The 23303-nt window shown below is 34.8% G+C and overlaps 1 protein-coding gene across 1 annotated transcript in view; it reads left to right on the top strand.

The window, feature by feature from the left end:
* Nucleotides 1-4349: 4349 nt before the first annotated feature.
* Nucleotides 4350-23303, top strand: part of LOC138338446 (uncharacterized) — a 62447-nt gene continuing 43493 nt past the window's right edge. The window contains exons 1-3 of the mRNA XM_069289410.1: nucleotides 4350-4504; nucleotides 4750-5048; nucleotides 5171-5301. Coding sequence (XP_069145511.1) covers nucleotides 4350-4504; nucleotides 4750-5048; nucleotides 5171-5301 — 585 coding nt within the window. The remainder of the gene's footprint in view (nucleotides 4505-4749; nucleotides 5049-5170; nucleotides 5302-23303) is intronic.

The following is a 23303-nucleotide window of genomic DNA, read 5'->3' as shown; positions in this document are numbered from 1 at the left end:
CCTATAGGATGGATCAAACAGAATTCAAAGAGTTGAAGTTGCAGTTAAAGGATTTACTTGATAGGGGCTTCATCCAGCCGAGCATATCCCCATGGGGTGCTCCATTATTGTTCGTTAAGAAAAAGGATGGAATTCTTAGAATGTGTATCGATAATCGACAACTCAACAAAGTCACTATAAAGAACAAATACCATCTTCCCAAAATTGATGATCTATTTGATTAGTTTAAAGGTCCAAGTTTTTTTTCTAAAATAGATCTTCAGTCAGGTTATCACCAACTTAGAGTAAGACAAGAGGATATTCCTAAGACTGCCTTACGTACTAGGTATGGTCATTACGAGTTTCTTTTCATGTCATGCGGTATCACTAACACATCAGCTGTGTTTATGGACCTTATGAATAGACTCTTCTGTGAATACCTTGATTTTTTTGTCATAGTATTCATAGATGACATCATCATATACTCTAAGACGAGATAAGAGCATGAACATCATTTGATAATGACATTGTAAGTACTTAGGGAACATCAGTTGTATGCATCAAATGTAAGTTTTGGTTGAGATCAGTGACCTTTCTTTGTCATGTTGTGAACGATCAAGGTGTAGAGGTCAATCCAAAAAAGATCGAGGCAGTAAAAAAGATCGAGGCAGTAAGCATGTGCTATATCAGGTCTAGTGCAGACCATAGCATACATCAAACTACCAACTGCTGAAGCATATGGAACAAGTGCCATGTGATCACGCTCCTTGGCAGTCTTGGGTGAGTGATCCTTTGACAATTTAAAGTGATTTGCCAATGGAGTAGTCCTTGGTTTAGCATCATTAACTTTGAATCTTCTTAGCAGCTTCTCAATGTACAACTCCTGAGATCGATTTAAAGTGCTAGCAGATCTATCCCGAGAAATCTTCATCCCCAAAATCTGTTTTGCTGGATCTAAATCTTTCATCTCAAATGCTGTAGACAACCTTGTATTCAGATTGTTAATCTCCCTTATACTAGATCTTGCAATCAACATATCATCCACATACAAGAGTAGAAAGACATATGAATCAGTGTATTTCTTGAAGTAACAACAAGGATCCTTTTCAGATTTGCAGAATCCACTCTTGGTCATGAATGAGTCAAACTTCTTGTACCACTTCCTTGGTGCTTGCTTTAGTCCATGAAAGCTCCTGGTGAGCTTGCACACCATGTGTTCCTTGCCTTGAACCACAAATCCTTCCGGTTGCTGCATATAGATCTCTCTGTCCAGATCTCTATGTAAAAACGCTGTTTTTACATCCATTTGCTCTAGATGCAAATTTTCCAATGCAACAACACTCATTAGAATTCGAGTAGAGGTTAACTTAACAACAGGAGAGAATATTTCAACATAATCAATACCTTTCCTTTGTGAATATCCTTTAACCACTAAACGAGACTTGAACCTTCTTTTGCAATTTGGTTCAGACTTTATTCTGAACACCCACTTGTTCATCAAAGCTCTTTTCCCTGCAGGTAACTCAGTCAACACCCATGTGTCTTTCTTCTCAAGTGACCACATCTCATCATCCATGGCTTGCTTCCGCTTGATCGAATCCTCCACCTGTAGGGCCTAATCAAAAGACTCTGGTTCCCCCTCATCAGTCAGTAATAGATAGGGTAATGAATGTGAATACCTATCTGGTGCCCTAATGGATCTGGATGATCTCCTTAACACCTGCTCAGGTGTAACTTGCTCCACTTCATATTCTTTAGTAGGAGTTGGTTGAGTATTTGCTTCGACATCTCTGGGGTTACTCTTATCCAACTCAACCTCAACTCCCACTCGCTTTGTAATCTCTAGAACCTTCTGCTCTCTGTCCTTATACAGGACAGACTCATCAAATGTCACGTCACAATGTCTCAGGATCTTTCTGTTCTTGACATCCCAAAACCTGTAATCAAACAAATAAGAACCATAGCCTATGAAGTAACACGTCACAGCCTTGGCATCAAGCTTGTCTCTCTTTACTGGATCAACATGAACATAAGCAGTGAAACCAAAATTCCTCAAGTGTTAGTACTTCAGTTCTTTTCCTGTCCACACCTCCTCTTGAATCTTGAACCCTAAAGGAACTGATGGTCCCGTGTTGATCAAGTATGCAACTGTGCTCACAGCATCCGCCCAAAGTGCTTTGGGTAGCCCACAGTGTAACCTCATACTCCTTGCACGCTCATTCCATGTTCTGTTCATCCTCTCAGCAATTCCATTCTACCTTGCCGTACATGGAACTATTCTAATCAATCTGATTTCGTCAGCTGCACAGAATGACCTGAACTCTTATTTGTCATACTCTCCTCCATTGTAAGACATTAGGCATTTGACTTTCAAACCGGTCTGATTCTCAACTTCAGCTTTCCACTTCTTGAAAGTTTCAAACACATCTGACTTATGCTTCAAGAAGTAAACCCATACCTTCCTGCTGAAATCATTAGTGAAGGTAACATAGAATCTGGATCCTCCAAGTGATGATACTGGAGATGGTCCCCAAACATCTGTATGGACCATTTCCATCCGCACTTTCTTTGGCTCTCTAGGAGTCTTTGTGAAGATTACTCTCTTCTGTTTGCCCATAACACAGCTCTCGCAAAGACCCATATCAACAGACTTCAGACCCTCTAATGCAGCCAACATGTTCATTCCTTTAGTAGTCATGTGTCCAAGTCTGTTCTGCCACAGACATGAACCGGAAGCACCTTCAGCAACAGCGGCCATGTTTATACATCCTATAGTGGTGTACAAGGTTCCAGATTTGGTGCCACGAGCTACTACTATAGCACCTTTCACGATCTTCACAAACCTTTCCCAAACTCTGCTGCATATCCCGTGCTATCCAACTGACCAACAGAGATACGATTTTTCTTGATCCCAAGAATATATCTGACATCCTCCAATGTCCACTGATTTCCCGAGGTTGTCTTTATGCAAACATCCCCCTTTCCTTCAATCTCTAAGGCTTTATTGTCAGCAAGATATACTTTTCCAAAATTTCCAGATTTGAAGTTTTGGTACAACTCCTTGCTTGGAGACGAATGGAAAGATGCACCAGAATCCAAAATCAATGATTCAACCAGGCTGTTCACACTAAGGATTAGAGCATCCCCAATGTCCTTTGTTGAATTTACAGAATCATTGTCATCTCCAAATTTCTGATTCTCTTTCTTCTTTGGCTTTGTTCAGTTCGTCCGAAAGTGCCCTTTTTCTCCACAGTTCCAACAAGTCACGTTTGATCTGTTCAGTGATTTTGATTGACCATGTGGATTTTGGCCTTTCATGTTACTTCTTCCCCTTCGATCAACGCTGAGAGCACTTCCCGATGAATCTCTCACTTCCCGTTTGCGAATACTTTCGCTAAGAACAACATCACGAATTTCATCAAACTTCAGTTCCTCAGATCCGCGGGAACTGCTAATCGCAGCAACAACAGTATCCATAGACTCGGGCAGAGATGACATCAAAATCAACGCCTTAATTTCATCTTCAAAATTAATATCCATAGAATTGAGTTGACTCACAATCATATTGAACTCGTTTATATGATCATAAACGGATCTAGTTTTAGACATCTGTAAATTGAACAATCTACGCATCAAATATACCTTGTTCATAGCCGATGGTTTTTCATACATGTTTGACAGTGACTTCAACTGACCGGACGTAGTCTTCTCCTTCACGATGTTGAACGCGACGTTTCTTGACAACGTCAACCAAATCAACCCTAGAGCCTAGCGATCCTTGAGTTTCCACTTCTCCTCCGTCATAGATTTCGACTTCACCCCGGTCAACGGTTCGTGAAGATCATTCAGGTATAGATAATCTTCATTCTGCAACTTCCAGAAACTGAAATCGGATCATCAAACTTCTCGATTCCAAGCTTCGAACTATCCATCTTCTATGATTGTGTTGAATATCCTTAGATCTGATACCAGTTGTTAGGATCAAATTCACGCACAAACACTAGATGAATGAAGAACACAAGAACTTTCAAGAGAAAGAGATGAGAGATCTAGAGAGAGAAAGAGAAAACCCAATATTTTGAGGTAACACCCAGTGACTAAACTTCCATGGCGGTGAGGTATATTTATATTGATATATCAAGAGTATTTTTTGTTACAGAGAATAAATAGGAAACATAAAATAGAGAATAAATAGGAAAACCTAAAATAGAGTATAAATAGGAAAGCCTAAAATTAATCAAGCTCCACTACCTAACACTAACTTTGTAAAAGAGTGTCCCAATTACCAACAGGTTAAGGTCCAATACGTTAAGCCCGGAGGTCTTACTCGCGTGATTCAGATACAAACATGGAAGTAGGAGGCTATTAATATGGACTTTGTGGTTGGTCTGCCCAAGACCAGAAAAATGCATGATTCCATTTGGGTCATTGTTTACAGGATGACTAAGTCTGCTCTCTTCATTCCTTTGAAGTCTACTTACCGAGTCGAAGACTATGCCAAGTTATATATTGATGAGATAGTGAGGTGGATGTGATCCCTTTATCTATTATTTCGGACAAGGGAGCCCAATTCACTTCTCACTTTTGGAGATCTTTCCAAAAGAGCTTGGGTACGCAAGTGAAACTCCACACCGCTTTTCATCCTTAGACGGATACAAAAGTAGAACGTACCATTCAGACCCTTGATGAAAAGTTGAGAGCATGTGTTATTGACTTCAAGGTAAGTTGGGGTGATCACTTACCAGTGATTGAGCTATCTTATAATAATAGCTACTATTCTAGTATTGGGATTGCATCTTTTGACGCACTGTATGGTAGGGGATGTAGGTCCCCAGTAGGGCGGTTTGAAGTAGGAGAATCTGCCATCCTTGGCCTCGAGATTATACATGAGGTTTGGGAAAATGTGCTAATGATCAGGGATAGATTGGCTACTACTTATAGTTGTAAAAAATCCTATGGTGATAATAGAAAGAGGGCTCTTGAGTTTGAAGTAGGTGATCAAGTCTTCCTGAGGATATCACCCATGAAAGGGGTGATAGGTTTTGTAAGAAAGAGAAGTTCATTCCAAGGTATATTGGCCCTTATGAGGTCTTACAATGAGTATGGAATGTTGCTTATGGACTAAAGTTACGAAAAGACTTGGCTTATGTTCATCCAATGTTTCATGTTTCGATGCTTATAAATTGTCTAGGCGATCCAACATTTTTTCTAACTGTTAAAGGTTTAGGAGACGAAGAGAACCTTTCTTACGAAGAGGTTCCAGTTGAAATTTTAGATCACCAAGTTAAGAAGCTGAGGAATAAAGATGTATCCACCGTAAAGGTGTTATGGAGGAACCACCTTGTTGAGGGAGCAACATGGGAGGCTGAGGCCGATATGAGATCCCGTTACACTCACTTTTTCATTTTTTGAGGTTAGATGTACTCTTCCTAAGTCTGGTTTTGTTAAAGAGACTCTAAATTTTAGTGTATCAGGCAATTTTGTTGTTTTAAGTCCATAACTGTGTGTTTTATACTTGCACTATATGAGTTCGTACGAGTTCATGCTTGCATTCATGTTGCTGTTTTTGTATAACATTTACATGAGTTTTGTGTTGCGTGAGTGTGATGTGCATTAATTTAAAGTAAGATTGAGAAGGAAGTTCCTCAATCTCAGATATGAAGCTTCAGATAAGCTTTAAATAATGCTCATCATCAAGAGTAAGTTGTAAATTTGATATTCACAAAGACTAAAGTATCAAGTATGTTTATGTGTTTTTCAAAAATACCCTCTTTGATTCAAATGATGTGTAGAGTCATTCAGGGACAAATTTTCCTTAGGGGGGGATAATGTAACATTCTAGAAAAACTAACTTAATTAGTGAGGAGTCTATTAGGCTTGAAGAATATGCAGAGGCGTACATAGGCATCCGCATGCCCAATATTGAGAAATATTGGGCATGTTAGAGAATATTGGCTTAAGGGTGTCAACCAATGTCTACACAAGTAAATTAAGATATACGTCGATGTCAAATACACCAATCCATGATTGTTTAAGAATTTCACTTGCAATGACTACCCTAAGCTAAAATAAATATATTCTTCACATACACCCTCATTAGGTACTAGGCATCCAAGTGTCGAGTCTAAGTACCATAGAACATGATCACTTAAAATGATCATGTAGATTAAGCTGTGCCCAAGGACATAGTGATTATCCTTGAGACAATAAGTGAAATTTCCAAGTGAACTTTCCTGAGGGATCAGTTAGAAAAGTACACCGCAACACATGTGCAAGCACATGTGCAACCAACCAAGAGACCAAGCCAACTGATTTGGTTAGAGCGGTTAGGGGATAGATGCATGTTTGGATCAAGCCACATGGGGACAAGCTTCCTAACCAGTCTTAGGCTCTAACTACATGAACTAACTAGATAAATAACCTCGGACTAACAAAGAAAATAACTAAATAGTGTGCCCGACATCCTAAGACGAAATAGTGTGACACTAACCGAGTAATTAACTAAAGACACCTAGTACCAAACGTAGGATGGTCCAAAGGGTTAGTTATGATCCTAAAAATATAGGGGTATTTTAGAACCCTAGGTTACTTAATTAATTAAATTATCAACTTAATTAATTAATTTAAGTTGTCAAACCAAAACCCTTAAGCAATTTCCAAATTTTGGTTAAGTCAAGTAATCTCCTATTTTTGGTCAATTTAGGAAAGGTGTATTGATAGTTAACTAATTGATTTATTTAATAAAGTTATTTAGCCTAAGTTGAATTAGTTAAAGTACAAGGTGATCTTCGTAGATTCAATTCTACAGTAAGGTATAGGTTTTCTCTCTTGGATTCCTTTCCTCATGACTCTTTTCAATGTTTTTGAATTCGAGAATATGAAACTATGATTGTTCCCAATGAATCACATGTTCATCTCCCCAGTTCTTCCTATTTCCGATTCTAGTAGTTTGTATGATGTAAATCTAGAGCATGTTGTTGGTTTGTGGTGCTAACTAATCATTATGTGTAGGTTTCTGTGATTTATAATGTCAAATGAGACCTAATGGTTACATCCATATGATTATGGTATTATTTACATGAGATAATAAATGTTGTAATGCCTACTTGTGTTCGATAATATGAAATTGTTATATGTCATTCATTTATTTGTTCTTAAAGGCTTATAAAAGGTTAAAAGTTGGCTTGTTTAACATGATGAGATTACTATAGTGTATTCATGAAGTTATTGACTTGTCTAGCTATAATATCATAGTTAGATTTATGCCAATAAATTGGCTAGTAATATTATTTCCAAAATATGTAAAGTCATACCAATCTTAGATAAATGAACTCATAACATAGGGTGTTCAAATTACTGGGACAAGTCCCATCATACCCCATCTACATGAACTTGTGAACTTAATAGCACATTGACTAAGTCCTTATAACTTTCATAAAGAATTGTATAAGAGTATCAATTAACATTGAACAAGATAAGGTGAGTAACGAAATAAATAAAAGCTTATAAATTATGAAATTGACCTAATATAGAGTGTTAAAAGAAGTGAGACAAGTCTCAATTATACTTAAACGATTATGACAAAGTTACTAACATAGAGGGTGCTAGAAATTGTGAGATAACTCTCACTCGCACCATGATGATAATCTAAGATTAAATCTACATTCATCAAGTATAAAAGAAAAGGGTGACTAGTCATCCATTGAGCTAAGTATAACTCATACTTGCATAATGTTTGAGTCAACTCTAAAAGTTGTAAAGTATAATAAATCTGATCTAAGCACCGATCGACTAGCATTGAGCTTATGCCAGAACATGTAAGCCTCATGAGACGAGATCACCACCAAGGTGGATCAGGGTCTCCGAAGTCTCGTAGTCTTTGAACTATGCTTCCTACATAGGAACTAGCTAGTGGATATTGCACATAAGAGTGCTAGGTAGTATTCGGTTTTCACTTTGGCCGGTTATACAACCTTTTTTCGGTGTGGGGAAGACACTGGATTTAATGTTTAGATCACATGATCGATGTCAGTTAAATAGTCAGGAAAGTATTCAGTTTCACTTTAGCCGTGAACAACCTCTTTTTGGTGTGGGGAAGACATTGAACTTGGTTTTACTTTAGCTGATGAACCACCTCTTTTGGTATGGGGAACACATTGGACTCGGTTTCACCTTAGCCGGTGAGCCACCTCTTTTTAGCGTGGCGAAGACACTGGATTTAATGTTAGCTCACATGATCTATTTTAGTAAGAAAGAAAGAAAGTAACATGTTCAAAGTGAATAGTAGATCAAAAAATAAGAAATGTATGTTCAAAGTGAACTAAGTAACCAAGTGCTTAAGAATATCAATCATTATTGTTTGATAAGAATGAAAATTAAATAGTTATTGGTTTATGACAATATTGGAGTATGAATATATGCCCCCAAGATCTATATGTTATGCAATTAATCAAAGAATGGGCACAACTAATAAAGATTGTCTTATAAATACATTCATGCCCAATTTAACAAGAACAAAAAGAATAACTTGTAAGTAAGGTAGCCACATCATTTCCTTAGTATGTTGGATTACTTAGTCGCTTCATTGTATGTAGGGGACTACAATGAATCATTGCACTTTTAAGTATAATATAGGATCAAAGTAGATCATTGAACTACACAAGAAGAAGAAAAGACTGAAAAACAAACTAAGGCAGGAAAGAAGAGCTCTCGGCCTAAAAGGAGCAAATTTATTAAATTTTCCTTGATTTATTATAAAATTATGTTCATGATTCCAAGGTCTTATGTTCATATAGAGAAAGAGTTGTGTGCTTTAAATATATGGAAATATGTCATATTCATAGCATGAGTCAAAAATAATGAGTTAAGAAAGTGAAGTGACTTAATTTTCCAGAAATGACATGTTGCTATATGAAGAGCTTTCCTTGATCATGCATAGCACTTATATGTTTATGTTTATACACCCATACTTAGTACAAGTGTTTACTAAACTATATACTATACTACTTTTATAGGTGCATGTTCTTGAGAAGATTGAAGATTCATTGAAGTTATTTAGATTTGCGATCTCCAGAATTTTGTAGGCCCTCTTGAGTTCGAGGATGCCTACGCTTATATTCTAGATTAGTACATTAGACATAGCAAGTTGATGTTGTCCCTAGTATTTCATTTAAAACATTTGTTCAAGCATTTTTAATAAGGCCGATTTGGCAAACTATAATTATTATGATTCTCTATTTCAATTGGTAAATCTATTGATAGATGGTTGCTTTAGTTTGAGTTTATTTGAATGTCACTCTTATGAAGTATTATAAGAAGTCTATGTACACTTTAATAAGGATTATAATGTTTTAAATTTTCCACAAATTTAATTGTATGATTGTGTTGAAAGATAAGAAAGACTTCTCTGCGACCTATGACAGGTTAATGACACCGGTCTAATCAGGGGTCTAGATGCTTGGTGTGACAAGTTGTACATGGGGTAGAACAGGTCATTGGACCTAGGTACTGTCCAAAGAACCACGAGTCACCTTAGGACTCGTGGTGAACTTGACTGAGGGCAAGGGGCTTCCGCGAAAATGCCATAGCCAAAATGGGTGAGTTTATTGGGGCTTTGAGAATCTATTGCCAAAGAGCACAATGGGAAACTTGACGGGCCGTGGTTCATCTTCATAGCAGGGGCCTAGGGAACTCGTGAAAGTGACTTGGTGGGAGAAATGGAGGAGGCTTCTTTGGAGGAGCTACTGCCTGCCCATTTCATGGCCCACACCATTGTCCATCATGCACTACATGGAACATGAAGATTGATGGGGGTCTCGCAGTGAAGTTAAGTTGGACTTCACTTTTGGAAGTCAAACTTAATTAGGGGTATTTGGAAATTTTGGGGGGTGGAATATACATTGACTTTAGGTCAATTTTCATTCAGTTCCCACTCCAAAACACAAACTCAAATTGAAACCCAAATTGCTCCCACTTCTATCTACTTTCTCTCTCCCTTCATTCTCGATTGTAGAAAAAAAAGCTTGAGGAAGAATACAAAATCTTCAAGGTTTCCACTCAATTTTCATGGGCAAAGATTCATTAACGTATGATTTCTTCACTCTTTAGATTACTTTTCCCAAGAGGTCCTCTTAAAGTTGAATTTCAATTACCCATATTCTTAAGGTTTTTCTCTACAAATGGTTTTTCTTCTAAAGTTGAAATTTGATTATTAATGTGTAGATTGTTTTGTAATTGATTATAATTGTACGATTTTTTTTATAGTTCATGTCCTTTATTTAATTTCCTCAAGTCTTGATCCTTACTTGTTAATTGAAGGGGAATTATGAAATTATTGATTATTGTTACTATCCTATTCAATGTATAGACATCCAAGGGAAATGTATTTTTGGGATTAGACCTAGTTCTTGAAGATTGGCTTAGTAATGTGTTGATTACTATTGTATGATGTTTTTACACCTATTGTTGGGTATAATTGAGTGGTTGATGTTAAAACCATGGATGGTGGCCAATGCAGGAAATTGGGTAAGTTTTGCGATCTCAAACCTATACTTCAATTAAGATTACTTGTGTTTAGTGACGAAGATATGTTGAAGTATACCTTATGATAATACTGATTTGGGTTGGTATGATGTTCAATTGAGATGTCTTTATTTATGACTTGTGAGTATTTGGGTAAGATGTACTAATATAATGGTTGGTGATGAACTGCCTATGTGCCTTTTTATGATATGATGATGTAAATGTGCTAACCTCACATGTGTGAATTGTATTCAAATGACAATACTCATGCAATTCCTATTCAGCTATGACCATGACTATATTAGGGATAAACCCTATGACCATAAACTAGGTTATGATTATTAATTAAAGACATTTAAAAAGGGAGTCTGTCTTAGCACCAAGTGAACTTGAAGATTAGGAGTGTCACTTTCCCAATGTGGGGAGGTAGGATTCACAATAGTCATCACGAGGTGGATAGACTCATGCACCAAAGGGCATAGAGTGATATTTCCATATACACCCCAAGTTCCATAAACTATATTTTCCCCATAGCAATACTAGATAGTGGATCCACCTTAGAATGTTATATTTATGTTTGGTTCTACCTTGGGAAGTAGACCACATTCCGTTGTGTAAGGTTTCATAACACCGAATTCCACACTTAGATCTTGTGTTCTATATTGACTAAGGCAATTGTTCTCAAAAGGTAAAATGAATTAATGAAGTGAACTCTAGTTAGGATGACCTAATGTGTTTTGCTTAGTCTATGTAGGGGTATGAGACTCTACCTATTCATTGAACTAGTTAGCCTTGAGGAAAGTCTTAGAAGGAGGTTCATATGTGCTTATATGCTTATAAATGTAAATGATTTATTTATGTTGATTCTACATGTTAATGACATAATGTGATATGGTTTTAACTTACGAACATGTGGTTGGTCTCTATTCATAAAATACGATGATGTCTACTCGTAATGATATAATATGTACAGTTTGGCATTGCTTATAGTTCTTGTTGGGTTTACTTGGTTGATTAAGGTTATGGGGCCTTAGTCATTGCACTAGTAGACTAAATGGTGGTGTATGAGTGATGGTATTTCTTAGATTATGATATCATGAGCTGTTATGCATTCAGATTGATATTATCAGTTGATGATAGAGTTATCTTGATTGTGTGCTCAAATATGTTGATATTCATGTTGACTTGACTAGACTTGATATTGTTGGTCTTGTGATTTACATGGTCTTAACTTAAGGAATATGTTATTATTGACTTGTATTTGCTCTTGAAAGTGCATAAGGTAATTTTCAAGTGACTTTGCATACTATTGAAAAAATGTCCCTTTTGACCTGATTTCTATGTTATATGTGCATATGATCCTATACATAGTACATATCATTTTTTAACCCCATTTCTCCCTTTTCCCCAACATTTTAGGTTCCGGCCGTTGAGGAGATTGTGTCCGTTTGCATGGAAGGCTTGGAATCATTCTCCAAGTGGGTATGTCCTATGTCCAAGGATGATGCCTCGTTATTACTCTAGCTATATTTATTTGTTGTAATGTAAAGACAATGATTTCATTCTACTTATTCCAGATTTTATTCTACTTATTCCAGATATTGTTGCAAGCCCTAAGTGGAATTTACACATATTGTAAGGGCTTATGCCCATGTTGATTATACTCCATTTAGATCTTTTAATATGCGAAATTTTTTTTAAGACTATGTTATGTATATTATATATATAAATAATCCATAGAAGTAGAAAACTATGTTATTGTCTTTTATGAAGGGTCCATGTATACTCGATATTAATATATTATGTGTAAGCGAGAGGTCTAAGTAAACCTCATGAAGTAGTGTTAATGAAAATTGTTAAATTTTCCGCAATTTTAACCTATGAATGTAATGATGAATGCTAAGAGGCTAGTCTTAGTCCTCTTCGAGGACGAAGACGCTGGTTACATGTTGGGGGTTCTCCCCAAATGTGACATCAATATTGATATTAAATATAATGTAAGGAAAGCGGGCACCTTTTTTTATCTATGTATATTTAAATATTAAGAACCCTATCGTGCTAATCGCTAGAACAAAAACACATAACAAATATGTGAAATTTAAAATTCTACCGTATATAATTTGCTTGAATTCTTATGGTATAGAAAATAGCAAAGGCTCGACTTATGAATATCAGAAATATCATAAGAGAAGAAAAACAAGTCAAGCAGTATGCTTGGTTCATCAGTATATACCAATTCATGGCCCAATCATATTTCGAGTTATTGATTTTTGTTTTATTTTTAAATAGGATTCTTAAGATTTTAATAATATAAAATGGTAACTTGTATTTTATTTCATTTATAAAACAAGTGTTCACAGTTACTACATCTTTCAGAATTCTTTTTTTATCATAATGAGAAGTAAATTGTCTCAAGCCCTTCAGTTTCTCAGTATAAATTTTTTCTGCTCTGGAATGTCGTCTGGTGACATTGAAGAAATATGACTTTTTACCGCAAGGACGTGAAAGTTTGTAACACCTCAGGTTAAAAAGAAGGAAAAAATTCAAGTTTATAATATCTAGTGTAACTTTCTATGGAACAACATATGATTCATAAAATCACATCACTTACCGTAGGTGGTAAGTCAAACTTAGTTGAAATGTCAAGTCCCAACACTCTTTTTAGGATTCACAGAGACTGTACAACGTTAAATATACTAGTCGTGGTAGCTCTCACAAATGAGTTCAACACTTTTTAAAATTTTAAGGAACATAATTTGGACTTAAGGTTTCCATGTATAGAACGTTGTTTAAACAATGGACCGTACATGGGTCCCACGGTTCAAAGGTCAAAAAACCAGTTTTGGAAGACACCGACGGTTGACTAGGACAGTTCATAGTTAGACATGCAAACCGTGGTGTAGCAATAAATGGAATCTTATAGTATTTTTTAAATGGTCTATGGGTCTTTTTTTAAAAAATTTAACCCAATACTATGTCATTTTACGCTCTACCCTAAGACCTATTTATTAATTATGAATCCCCGAATCACTCAAATCAATTCCCCTCTTAAAATCCCAAAATTTGATCAAGTAATTGTCTAAAAAATTTTGCTCTCTATGGAAGAATAAAAAGTCTAGGATTTCAATATCAATTATACAATACATCATAGCCTTTTGGCTTTGAATTCAAAGGTGATTCCAAAAATCACCAATTTTGTAAAGTTAGATTCTCCATGAAAATTCTGCTTGTATTTTGTAAGATCTACGGGTGGATTTTTATGGTTTCTTCTTCAATTTTAAATGGATCTTCAACCAATAATGTAGGATGATGATCCTTCATCCTTATTTATCCATTCATCTAAGGAGTTTAATCAATGATTTTTAAAGAGATTCAAACATCAAAATTCCAAATTTCAATCTAGCCATTGGTTCATTGTCAAATTGACTTCAAAATATTTCGAATGGTGAATTTATGATTAATAAATGATTTAAAAATTAGTTTAAATCCAATTCAATGAAGAAACTATGATCTCCGTAATTTTTCAATTTATGATATAATGTGGGTCTTGTGATCTTGATTAGATGATGATTCGAATATGCTTACATTGTAATTAATTGATAATTTTATGTTTATATATGTCAATTTATTATGAATCATTGTTAATTGATCAATGGTGATCATAACTTGTAAGTATTCGTGAGTTGACCTAGATCTCTCTCCATTTCATATAAAACTGACATTAGGTTGTGCTGATTGGTATGGTGCACTTATGATGGCGGTGTTTACCTTCTTTTCTATATATCATTTTTTTGATCATATACTTGTGTGAAAATTATTTTTGAGAAGTGTGGTTGTGATGATCACACATGTGAAGCTATATGTCTAGTCTTCCTTTCTTGTTAATGATCTAGCGTGCATTGATAATGTTATAATAATTGAATAAAGGTGTTAGGGTTAGGTATGGTCTTTGTGCTTGTCACTAATTAAATGATAATGATTAATGACCCCTAGATGTACCCCTATATTAATGTGTGATCTTAACCAGTACTAGGAGTCTTAGATTCAAGTGTTGAAAATGTCTTGTCTCCTATGCTATAATCTAGTGTATTGTCTATGTATGAATGTGTATTGTTGTCTTAAGAGGGTGGATGAATCAATATTATATTTATAGACATTATGTGATCATGTTATCCAATTTACACACACCTCATGCATGTTGATGAGAAGTGTAGATTCATGATGCCTAATGCATGGATAGTTCGCATGTGCACTAACGTCTACTACTATGTATGTAAATTATATATCCATGAAAGTGTAAAATATATCTTAACTAGGATGAATTTTTTGGTTTACTAGTGTTGGCAAGGTATGGGACTTTTCCTATATGTTTCACATGTCTACCTTGAAAGAATATTTCTAGGGTGATTACTCTATATATATGAATGTGAATGCATGATTTAGCTATGAACATGAAAGTATAGGCTATGACCATGAAAGTATATGATATAATAAATTATGCATATGTGTAGTATCTAAATGTGTTGACGTAAAAGGTCTTATCGTGTAAGTATATGAAGCATGTATTAGAGTCTAGTAAAGAGGGGGCATCTTGAAAGGTATTCTCAGTTGTACTCTAAACTAGATATTGCTTGAATATGCGATGTTCATGTGGAAGGTTTTCTCATATGATTGAGGTTGATGAAAGGACAACTTCTCATCTATAACAAATGAGCTAAGCATATGAGGATTTACACCTCTTAAATCCATTTTTATGAGGTAAAGTTAATAAAAACTTTTCAATAAAGGGAATTTAGCTTAGCACCGAGTGAATGTAATGATGAGGGGTGCCCTTTCCAAATGTGGGAAAGCTTGTTTACCATAGTCCTGTGGATAACTACACTGCCGAATAGGCATGAAGAGGGTTTTTATATATACATACAACTTTCCATAACTATGTTCCCCATAGGATCTAGCAAGTGATATCAGCTAATATGCTAGCATGATAATCATGTCTTACCTCTGCAAGTAACATACCCTCCTTTGGTGTGGGGGGACGACACCAAATTCTATGGTTGGCTTAAATGGTCTTATTTTCGATTAAGGCTAGGATTTCCCTAAAGTATATTATATAATGGAAGTAAAGTAATGAACCCTATCTACGATAACCTAAGGAAAGTTGCGTGGTGTAGGTGAGGGTATGTGACTTTACATATGTATTGCATAAGTAGTTCTTGTAGGGAGTTCTAGGAAGGTGTTCTATATGCATATGTAAATGTATATATATATATAAGTATCTGAATAATATTTTCTTAATTAATGTTATATAATAGTTTATACATTATATTATGATGATAAGGGTCGTGTACTGATTCTATTCTATTGATATTGAGTCTAAGATGGCGAAAGAGACTTAGAGTCTAACAATGTATGATGACATACATTTTATATATATATATATATATGAAGTGATGTTCTAGCATATGACGTTCTATGAAAATTTTAAATTTTTTGCTAAATTACTATGAAAATGCGATCAAATATTACTATGGACTTGTATAAGACCTCTGAGATGTCAAGTACGCCATGTTACTTCTAGGGTGTGCCCCCCGATCGTGAGAAACTTGGTATTAGAGCATCAATTTTTTTCAAGAAACAAGTGAATGAATATTAAATTTTAAATGATTTATAAAATTCACTCATGGGGATTTAAGTCCACACCTTTAGGGTAAGTAATGAGTGCCTCACACCGTCGGACAAAAGTATGTTTATATGAGCTTTCGGTTATTAAAAAGTGGATTTAGGGTCCAAAGTCTTATATTGTCACGTTTACTAGAGTCACTTTCATCTTTGGTGATTCGCGACACATCTATAAGTTAGAGGATATAGGACGATAATGTTTCCGTTCTTTACTATTCTTATGTCGTGCCATACAACTTAACTCTATATGATCTCTCTCTTATGTTTTCTTTTCTGGTGGTCTTTTAGATGTGATTGTGTCACATTTGGGGAGTATCCTTTAGACGTAACCGACATTGTCGTCCTCTTTGATAACTATGACTTTTCTCTTACAGTACATCATTACATTCATAGGTTAAAAACATAGAAAACTTAGAACTTTTCACTACTTCTACATTGAGGTTTCCATAGACATACATCTACATAAACATAATATTTCACATTGAGAATACAGAGACCCTTCGTATAGAAATATTACATAATCTTCTAGTTTGATTGCATATAAGTATATATAAGATATAACATAGTCTTTAAATAGTGTCTCATTTCATAACTATCTAAGAAGATTATATCAATTTCGTCATAGCCCATATATCAATGTAATAGATCCACATATAGGTTATACGATTCATTATCAAATGATAAAGGGAAACAACATAAGAGTCTTAAAACTAAAACAACTTTATAAGTTCATATTGGCACCGCCCTCAAAATGTGAGGACCTACCCACTTGGATGATTGAGAAATTCCAAGTCTTCTTCAATGGTTGTCTTAAAAGAGTTCAACAAATAAAACCTTGAATGCTGGGGAAAAAGGGAGAAAATGGGGTTAGTGCAGCAATTGTACTAAGTATGAGACCATATGTTAGTATAGTATCAAGTCATACCAAAAAGGGACATTCCATTAAAACATGCTATTTTACATTTTGGAAGCCTTATACATATTAAAGAGAGCCATACCATTCAATAAATCATATTCATTAAACCAAAACAAGTAACATGTATATCAACATACTTGAACCCATAATCTATTACAACCCTATCATCATGTAATAACATCACAATCATGAATAAGAGTTCATCATATCATAATAAATCAAAACCATTACTCATGATCCTCACTAAGTCTATTTGTGCAATAATTAAAAAAATACCATAAGCTTACTTAATCAAGTTAACATAGCAAGAACCATAACCAATGACCATACTCTACATGATATATTAATATGAGTTTATAACGTCATAGTTTAGTAATAGAGACCAAATACATGTTCATAAGAATAATGATCATCACATAATGTCATTTACTTTTGAGATCATCGTATTATCATCATATCTATTCATTAGAATATATATACATAAGATTAATCTTATAAGTCTTCCCTCAAGGCAAACTAGTTCAAGGCATAGAGAGAGTCTCATACCCCTAACTACGCTAAGTCAAACCTCTCAAGTCACTCTAGTTGGTTTGTACTTCATTACTTCATTTTATTTTGGGACACTTACCTTAACTGACATAGACCACAAGAGCTAAGTGTGGAATCTGGTACTGTTAAACCTTACACCGATGGAAGGTGGTCTACTAGCCAAAGTAGAACCAAAAAGAAACGTAGCTTTCTAGGTGGATCCGCTAGCTAGACTTCCTATGGGGGAAATATAGTTTAAGGAACTAAGACATAGGTATTTTCTCTCTACATGCCATTTGGCAGTTGGAGCCTCTCTCATGAGAAGTCATAGGGTGAGTATCCCTCATAGGTAAGTCAACACCTCATAATGAACTATAGGGTGAATCTTCCTCTATGGAAAGTTAACACCTCTCAATGTCAAGTTCTATCGGTGCTAAGCTAGAGTCCCTTTTAAAATGTCTTTTAATGTATTTATTAATCAATCATAACGTATTGTAGGTCATAGGTTTAACCATATTATAATCATCATCATCATAGATCAATAATAATTCCCATGAGTATAAATCATTTCATTGCAATTCATATAAGTGAGGTTAACACATTTACATTGTCATTCATGATAAGCACATTGGTAGTCATCACCATCCTTATAACATTTACATCTTAGTCAACCTCACAACCATAGTAAAGATATTTCAATTCAACATCATACCAACCCTATCAATCCTAATACAAGATATACTTCATTGGAACATCATCACTTAATTTTAAGCAACCACAATTGAAGTAACGAATAGTGATCATAAGACTTACCAAGTTTCCTTCATAATCAATTTTCAAGGTCTTAACATCAAAACTTATTCAACCCAATAAAGGTGTAACATCACACAACAATAAAAAATATTAAAACAAGTCCAATTGAGTCACTATATCACAATTTAACGCTAGTTCATAGCTTAAGATAAGAGACTTAGGTCAATTTCATAACATACTTAATAACCTAGACCAAATACTCAAGAACTACCATCAGAATTCTATAATTCATCTTAATCTATTCATAATTTTTACAATAACATCACAAATTAGTAATTCAACCACTAATCAAGTCAATTGAACATACATTACGTAATTCATATTAAGATCACAACTTAGGGATAAGGTGAATGGTCATCTTCTACAATTTAGAACAATCCATCAAGGGCGAACATAATTAGGTTATTATACATGTTAACATATCCATAATATCAAAAATAAATCATAAATAAAGTAATTAACAAGGTCAATTTCGTGGTTGGAAAAGACCACATGAAAACTCACTTTTGAAATCAATTTAAAGGAACCCTTTGGGGAAAGAAGTACGAAAGGTTAAAGGAATACCATAACTTTATGTTTAATTAATATTTAATAATAAGTTTGAACCTTTACAGCCCTTGAACACACCCCTATATTGATCTTCAATGGAGGTCTTCAACTAGAGAGAGCAAGATGAGAACAGTAAGAGAGTTTTGTTTTTGTGAGTTATGAGAGCTTAAGATTGTCTAATAAGTTTAAAGACATTATATGGGTTGTTAATTAACTAGACCATACCTAACCCCTAATTAAACTCCTAGATAATCCGACTAATTAAATTATTTAATTAGAAACGTGCAGCAGAATACAGACCTCACAGACGACATCACGATCAACGGATCATGGGTCAATCGAGGGCCACTGTGCACCTTAATGTCGAAAATCCGTTGTTAAGTTTAGAGACTATGCAAAATGACCTGTCCAAGATTTTTTCTAAGTGACCATCGATGGATGCAAATGAAGTCTCATCGATTGGACCACGAGCCATCTGTGGCATCCGTAGGTGAAAATGTACGTTGATAGTTTTTGGTCACCTTTGAAAAGGTACTTCTAAAGGGACATTGGTTGGTATTAGGAGAGTCCTTTCCAGACGTTTATACTATAAATTAACTCTACTGTGTGTTATACACCCTTTCACAAATTTTTATCTTTTCTGACCCATAAAAGCTAGTCAAATAGGCTAAGGTACACTAGTACCTTATTGGACTATTTTCCAGGCATCATGGAAGTTCTTATACATTTTGGTTTATATCCTTCCTAAATGATGTATATAAATTAAAATATACCTTAATAAAGTGTATAGATCTTAAGACACCTATGTTGGGTTCAAGAATACATCTTAGATTTTTGAACTGTTATAGATTTCTTGGATGAGATGGTATCTCTATATGCTTCAGGGAGAAAAAGGTGAGTTTTGATGCTTATCTTGATTTTATAGTTTGATGAGTATATATGATGGTGAATTTTAATATATGTTGATGTGATGCTATTTATGGCTATATATGTGATTTATGAGAAATGACATGTTATGTGAATATTTATGCTATGATCTGGTTATAACTTCTTAGGAGTTATTGTGATTATTAAATTCTTTTCGAATGGAAAAGTTCTATATGGTTTTGAATGATGAAAGTATAATTATTAGATTTTGATTGAACTGCTTTGAATAAGTGTAGTAATTAGCTTAAGATGCATGTTTCTTTTGTTTATGTGAAATTGTTTAAAAGTTGCCTCTTTATGTGTGTGATTCATCATAGCTTCCTTATATGGATTGGAGTATTTTGTATAGGATTTATTCTAGAAGTGAAGGTAGTGTGCTTACCTTGTAAGAATATTGTGGATTATGCTAGTAATGGGAGAACCCTTATGACTAGTTGATTGTCCCTTATGAAGTTATTCTAAGAGTGTCTAAAGGGCAAGAAAAGAGTTTGTTATAAAGGTTGGAAATTTGTTTTTCCCTAAGGTTGACCTAGAGGGTAGTATGTATCCCTTAAATCCTAAAGAGGAGAAAAAAATCAATGTTGACCTACTTTAAAGTGGTTGGTTGTTTTTTAAGATTGATTCAAAGTACAGTCATCTAAAGAAGATGCTTAGAATTTACCTAGGCTTGGTTGCTTTGATGTTTCCACCAAAGGTAACGATATGCATTGAAATGACCTCGAAGTAACTTGCCCTAGTGTTAAAATTGAAGAAAGAGGCCTTTATGGACAAGTATCCTCTATTGTTTCCCTTATGTTTTTTGTGACCCTTGGTATTTATAGTATAGTTGAGACTTTATGTGGATGGATAGTATGACCTAACTATATTTTTATGGAATTCCTTTAGGTGTTGAGCCTAGAGTCCAAGAGAAGGGTGATGTGCTTAGTTGCTAAGATTGATATGCGAAGTTTCTCTTGTTGTTGAGACAAGATGATTTTGAATGGGTTTACCCTACGTGGGGGATGATGATGTGAGTAGTAAGGTTGTAGATATCTCTATCTTGTCTATCTATTCTTACTTGACCTTGAAACCAAAGATTTCCAAGTAGCTTGTTAATAATAGGAGTCTCACATAAAAGTATAAGTTGCATTTTCTCCATATGTTTTGACTATCTTAATTGACAATATGTTATGCATGTTATGAAGATTCTAAGTTGCATGAAAAAGGATTTTTGATCAAATTCATGTTTTGTAATGTTGATGGTGCATTTTTATGTCACTTATAATGTGTGGTGTTTTTAGAAGTTTATGAAAATTTGAGTCTCCTTTAAATGAAAAGTGAGAAGTCCCTTAAAATATGTGAGTTTTATGTATTAGAAAGTGTTAATGTAGTCTCACTTTTGAGAAGTGCTAGTTTGTTTACCTAATGTTCTTGATGTATGCCTATAAGTTGCAAGAAATTCCCTAATTGATGAATGCTTATGAAGAAGAGTATCGTCATGTTAGAAATTGAAATTTTGTTAAATTACTTCTGTTGTTGTGATGTGTGTCGTATGACTTAACATTTGGAATGCTTTGCTTAAAATTAAGGAAAGATGAGCATGCTTTGCTTAAAATTAAGGAGTTTCTCTTTTAAATGAATAGACCTTTATGTCTTGCTTTTATATGATCTTTATGATAACATGTAAGTATGTTAATGAGAAGGACATTCCTCCTTAGATATAAATAAACATGGAGATGTTAAGCATGACCTTAATGATATTATAACTAAAAGGGTGAGGATATTTATTGAACTACATTACTCATGATCAATGTGCAACTAGGGTGAGTTGATTGTTTCTTCTTTAGTGATGTTGAATCTGCCAATGTGTGACTTAAAGGTTTATGCATAATGAGCTCTTAATGAAATAAGATATAAAGACCATGTTATGATTAGGAGAATGATGATCCTATTATGAACATGACAAGAGACAATGTTTTTGATGCATTAAAAAGTGAGTGAATAAAGGTTGTGCTTGCTCGTGTTGCATTGAGTGCAAAATGGTTTGAAGTTTGTGTCCCTTGTATGTTTTGTGCATTTAATTTCTTGTGATGATGTGTTGACTGTTATGAGTTGCTCTATGGTTCATTGTGTCCTTGAAAGTGTTATACATTGTCCCAAGTGTCATTCGAGGATGAATGTTCCCAAGTGGGGGATATTGTAGGTTTTAATGTCCCTAAAAAGGTTAATAATATTTTAGTGAAGTATTTTACAGTATGCATGGTTGATCTAAAGTGGTTTGGAGGTTAAACGTCGAAGAATGTCAAAGATGTTTTAAAGGTAGCCTTGAGACGTGCTATTGTGTTCTAGTGTGCCTTGGTACATTTTATATGATGTTTGGTTCTTAAATTGATATGGTAGGACCCTAACATGTATATAATTTTATTTAGGGTCAAAACGCGTGGGAACTACTCCCTAAGTATCGCCCTAGGGGTCCTTGAGGAGGACCCAACCTAAAGGCCAAATGTTTGCTCCTGTAAGAACCCTCAAAATAATGTTACTAGAGCGTTATGTGTGTCTAAAAAGGTTTAAAATAAGTTAAAATAAGTGTTTTACAATATACATGCTTGATTTGAAGTTATTCGGAGGTCAATCGTCCAAGAACGTCTGAGACGTTCGAAAGTTAGCCCTTGAAACGTGCTTGTGTGTTCTAGTCTGACTTTGTATGTTTTATGTGTTGTTTGATGCTCAAATTTATATGAGAGGTTCTAATATGTATACGAGAGTATTTGAGGTTGAAACATCTGAGAAAAACTCCCCAAGGAAAAACCGAATTGTCGTTTAGGAGGACCCAACCTTTGGACAATAAGCTTCCCATGGCAACAACTTTTGTTCCTTGGTGATATAGGTTCGCGTTGCAGACTAGGTACTCCATAAGTCAAAAAGTTGGTCTGAGTCGCAGATACAACATAGACTCAACTGTCTCGTAAGTCATTTTCAAAAATATCATGTAGGAACAGCTCCGCGTCGCGAACCTGCTCCCTGACAAAGATTTCAAAAACGAAAGTTGAGTTTGACATTTCTAAAAATCCAAATAAGTGTGGGTATTTCGGTTATATTGAGATACGGTTATACACTATTTTTAGACCTTATTTAACCCCTTTCCTAAGTCAAAACCCTAACACCCAATAAGAAAATCAAAATCTGAAATCTTTCTTCTCTTCCAAAATCTCTCAAACCTCCGTTGGAGGTTAAACTCAAGTTCAAGATAGGAGCTAGATTTTCATAGTTTCTTCTCAAATTTCTCATGGGTATTCAATAAATAATGTATGGTTATCGTTCATCCTTATTTATCCATTAACCTACGGAGTCAATCAAGGATTTTCAAATGTGAGTTCAAAGACTAAAATTTTCAATTTTCAATCTAGCCATG

This window comes from Solanum lycopersicum, chromosome 9 (genome assembly GCF_036512215.1).
Source record: "Solanum lycopersicum chromosome 9, SLM_r2.1".
Taxonomy (NCBI): Eukaryota; Viridiplantae; Streptophyta; class Magnoliopsida; order Solanales; family Solanaceae; genus Solanum; species Solanum lycopersicum.
The sequence above is the reverse complement of the archived record's forward strand: the minus strand, read 5'-3'. Positions and strand labels throughout refer to the sequence as shown.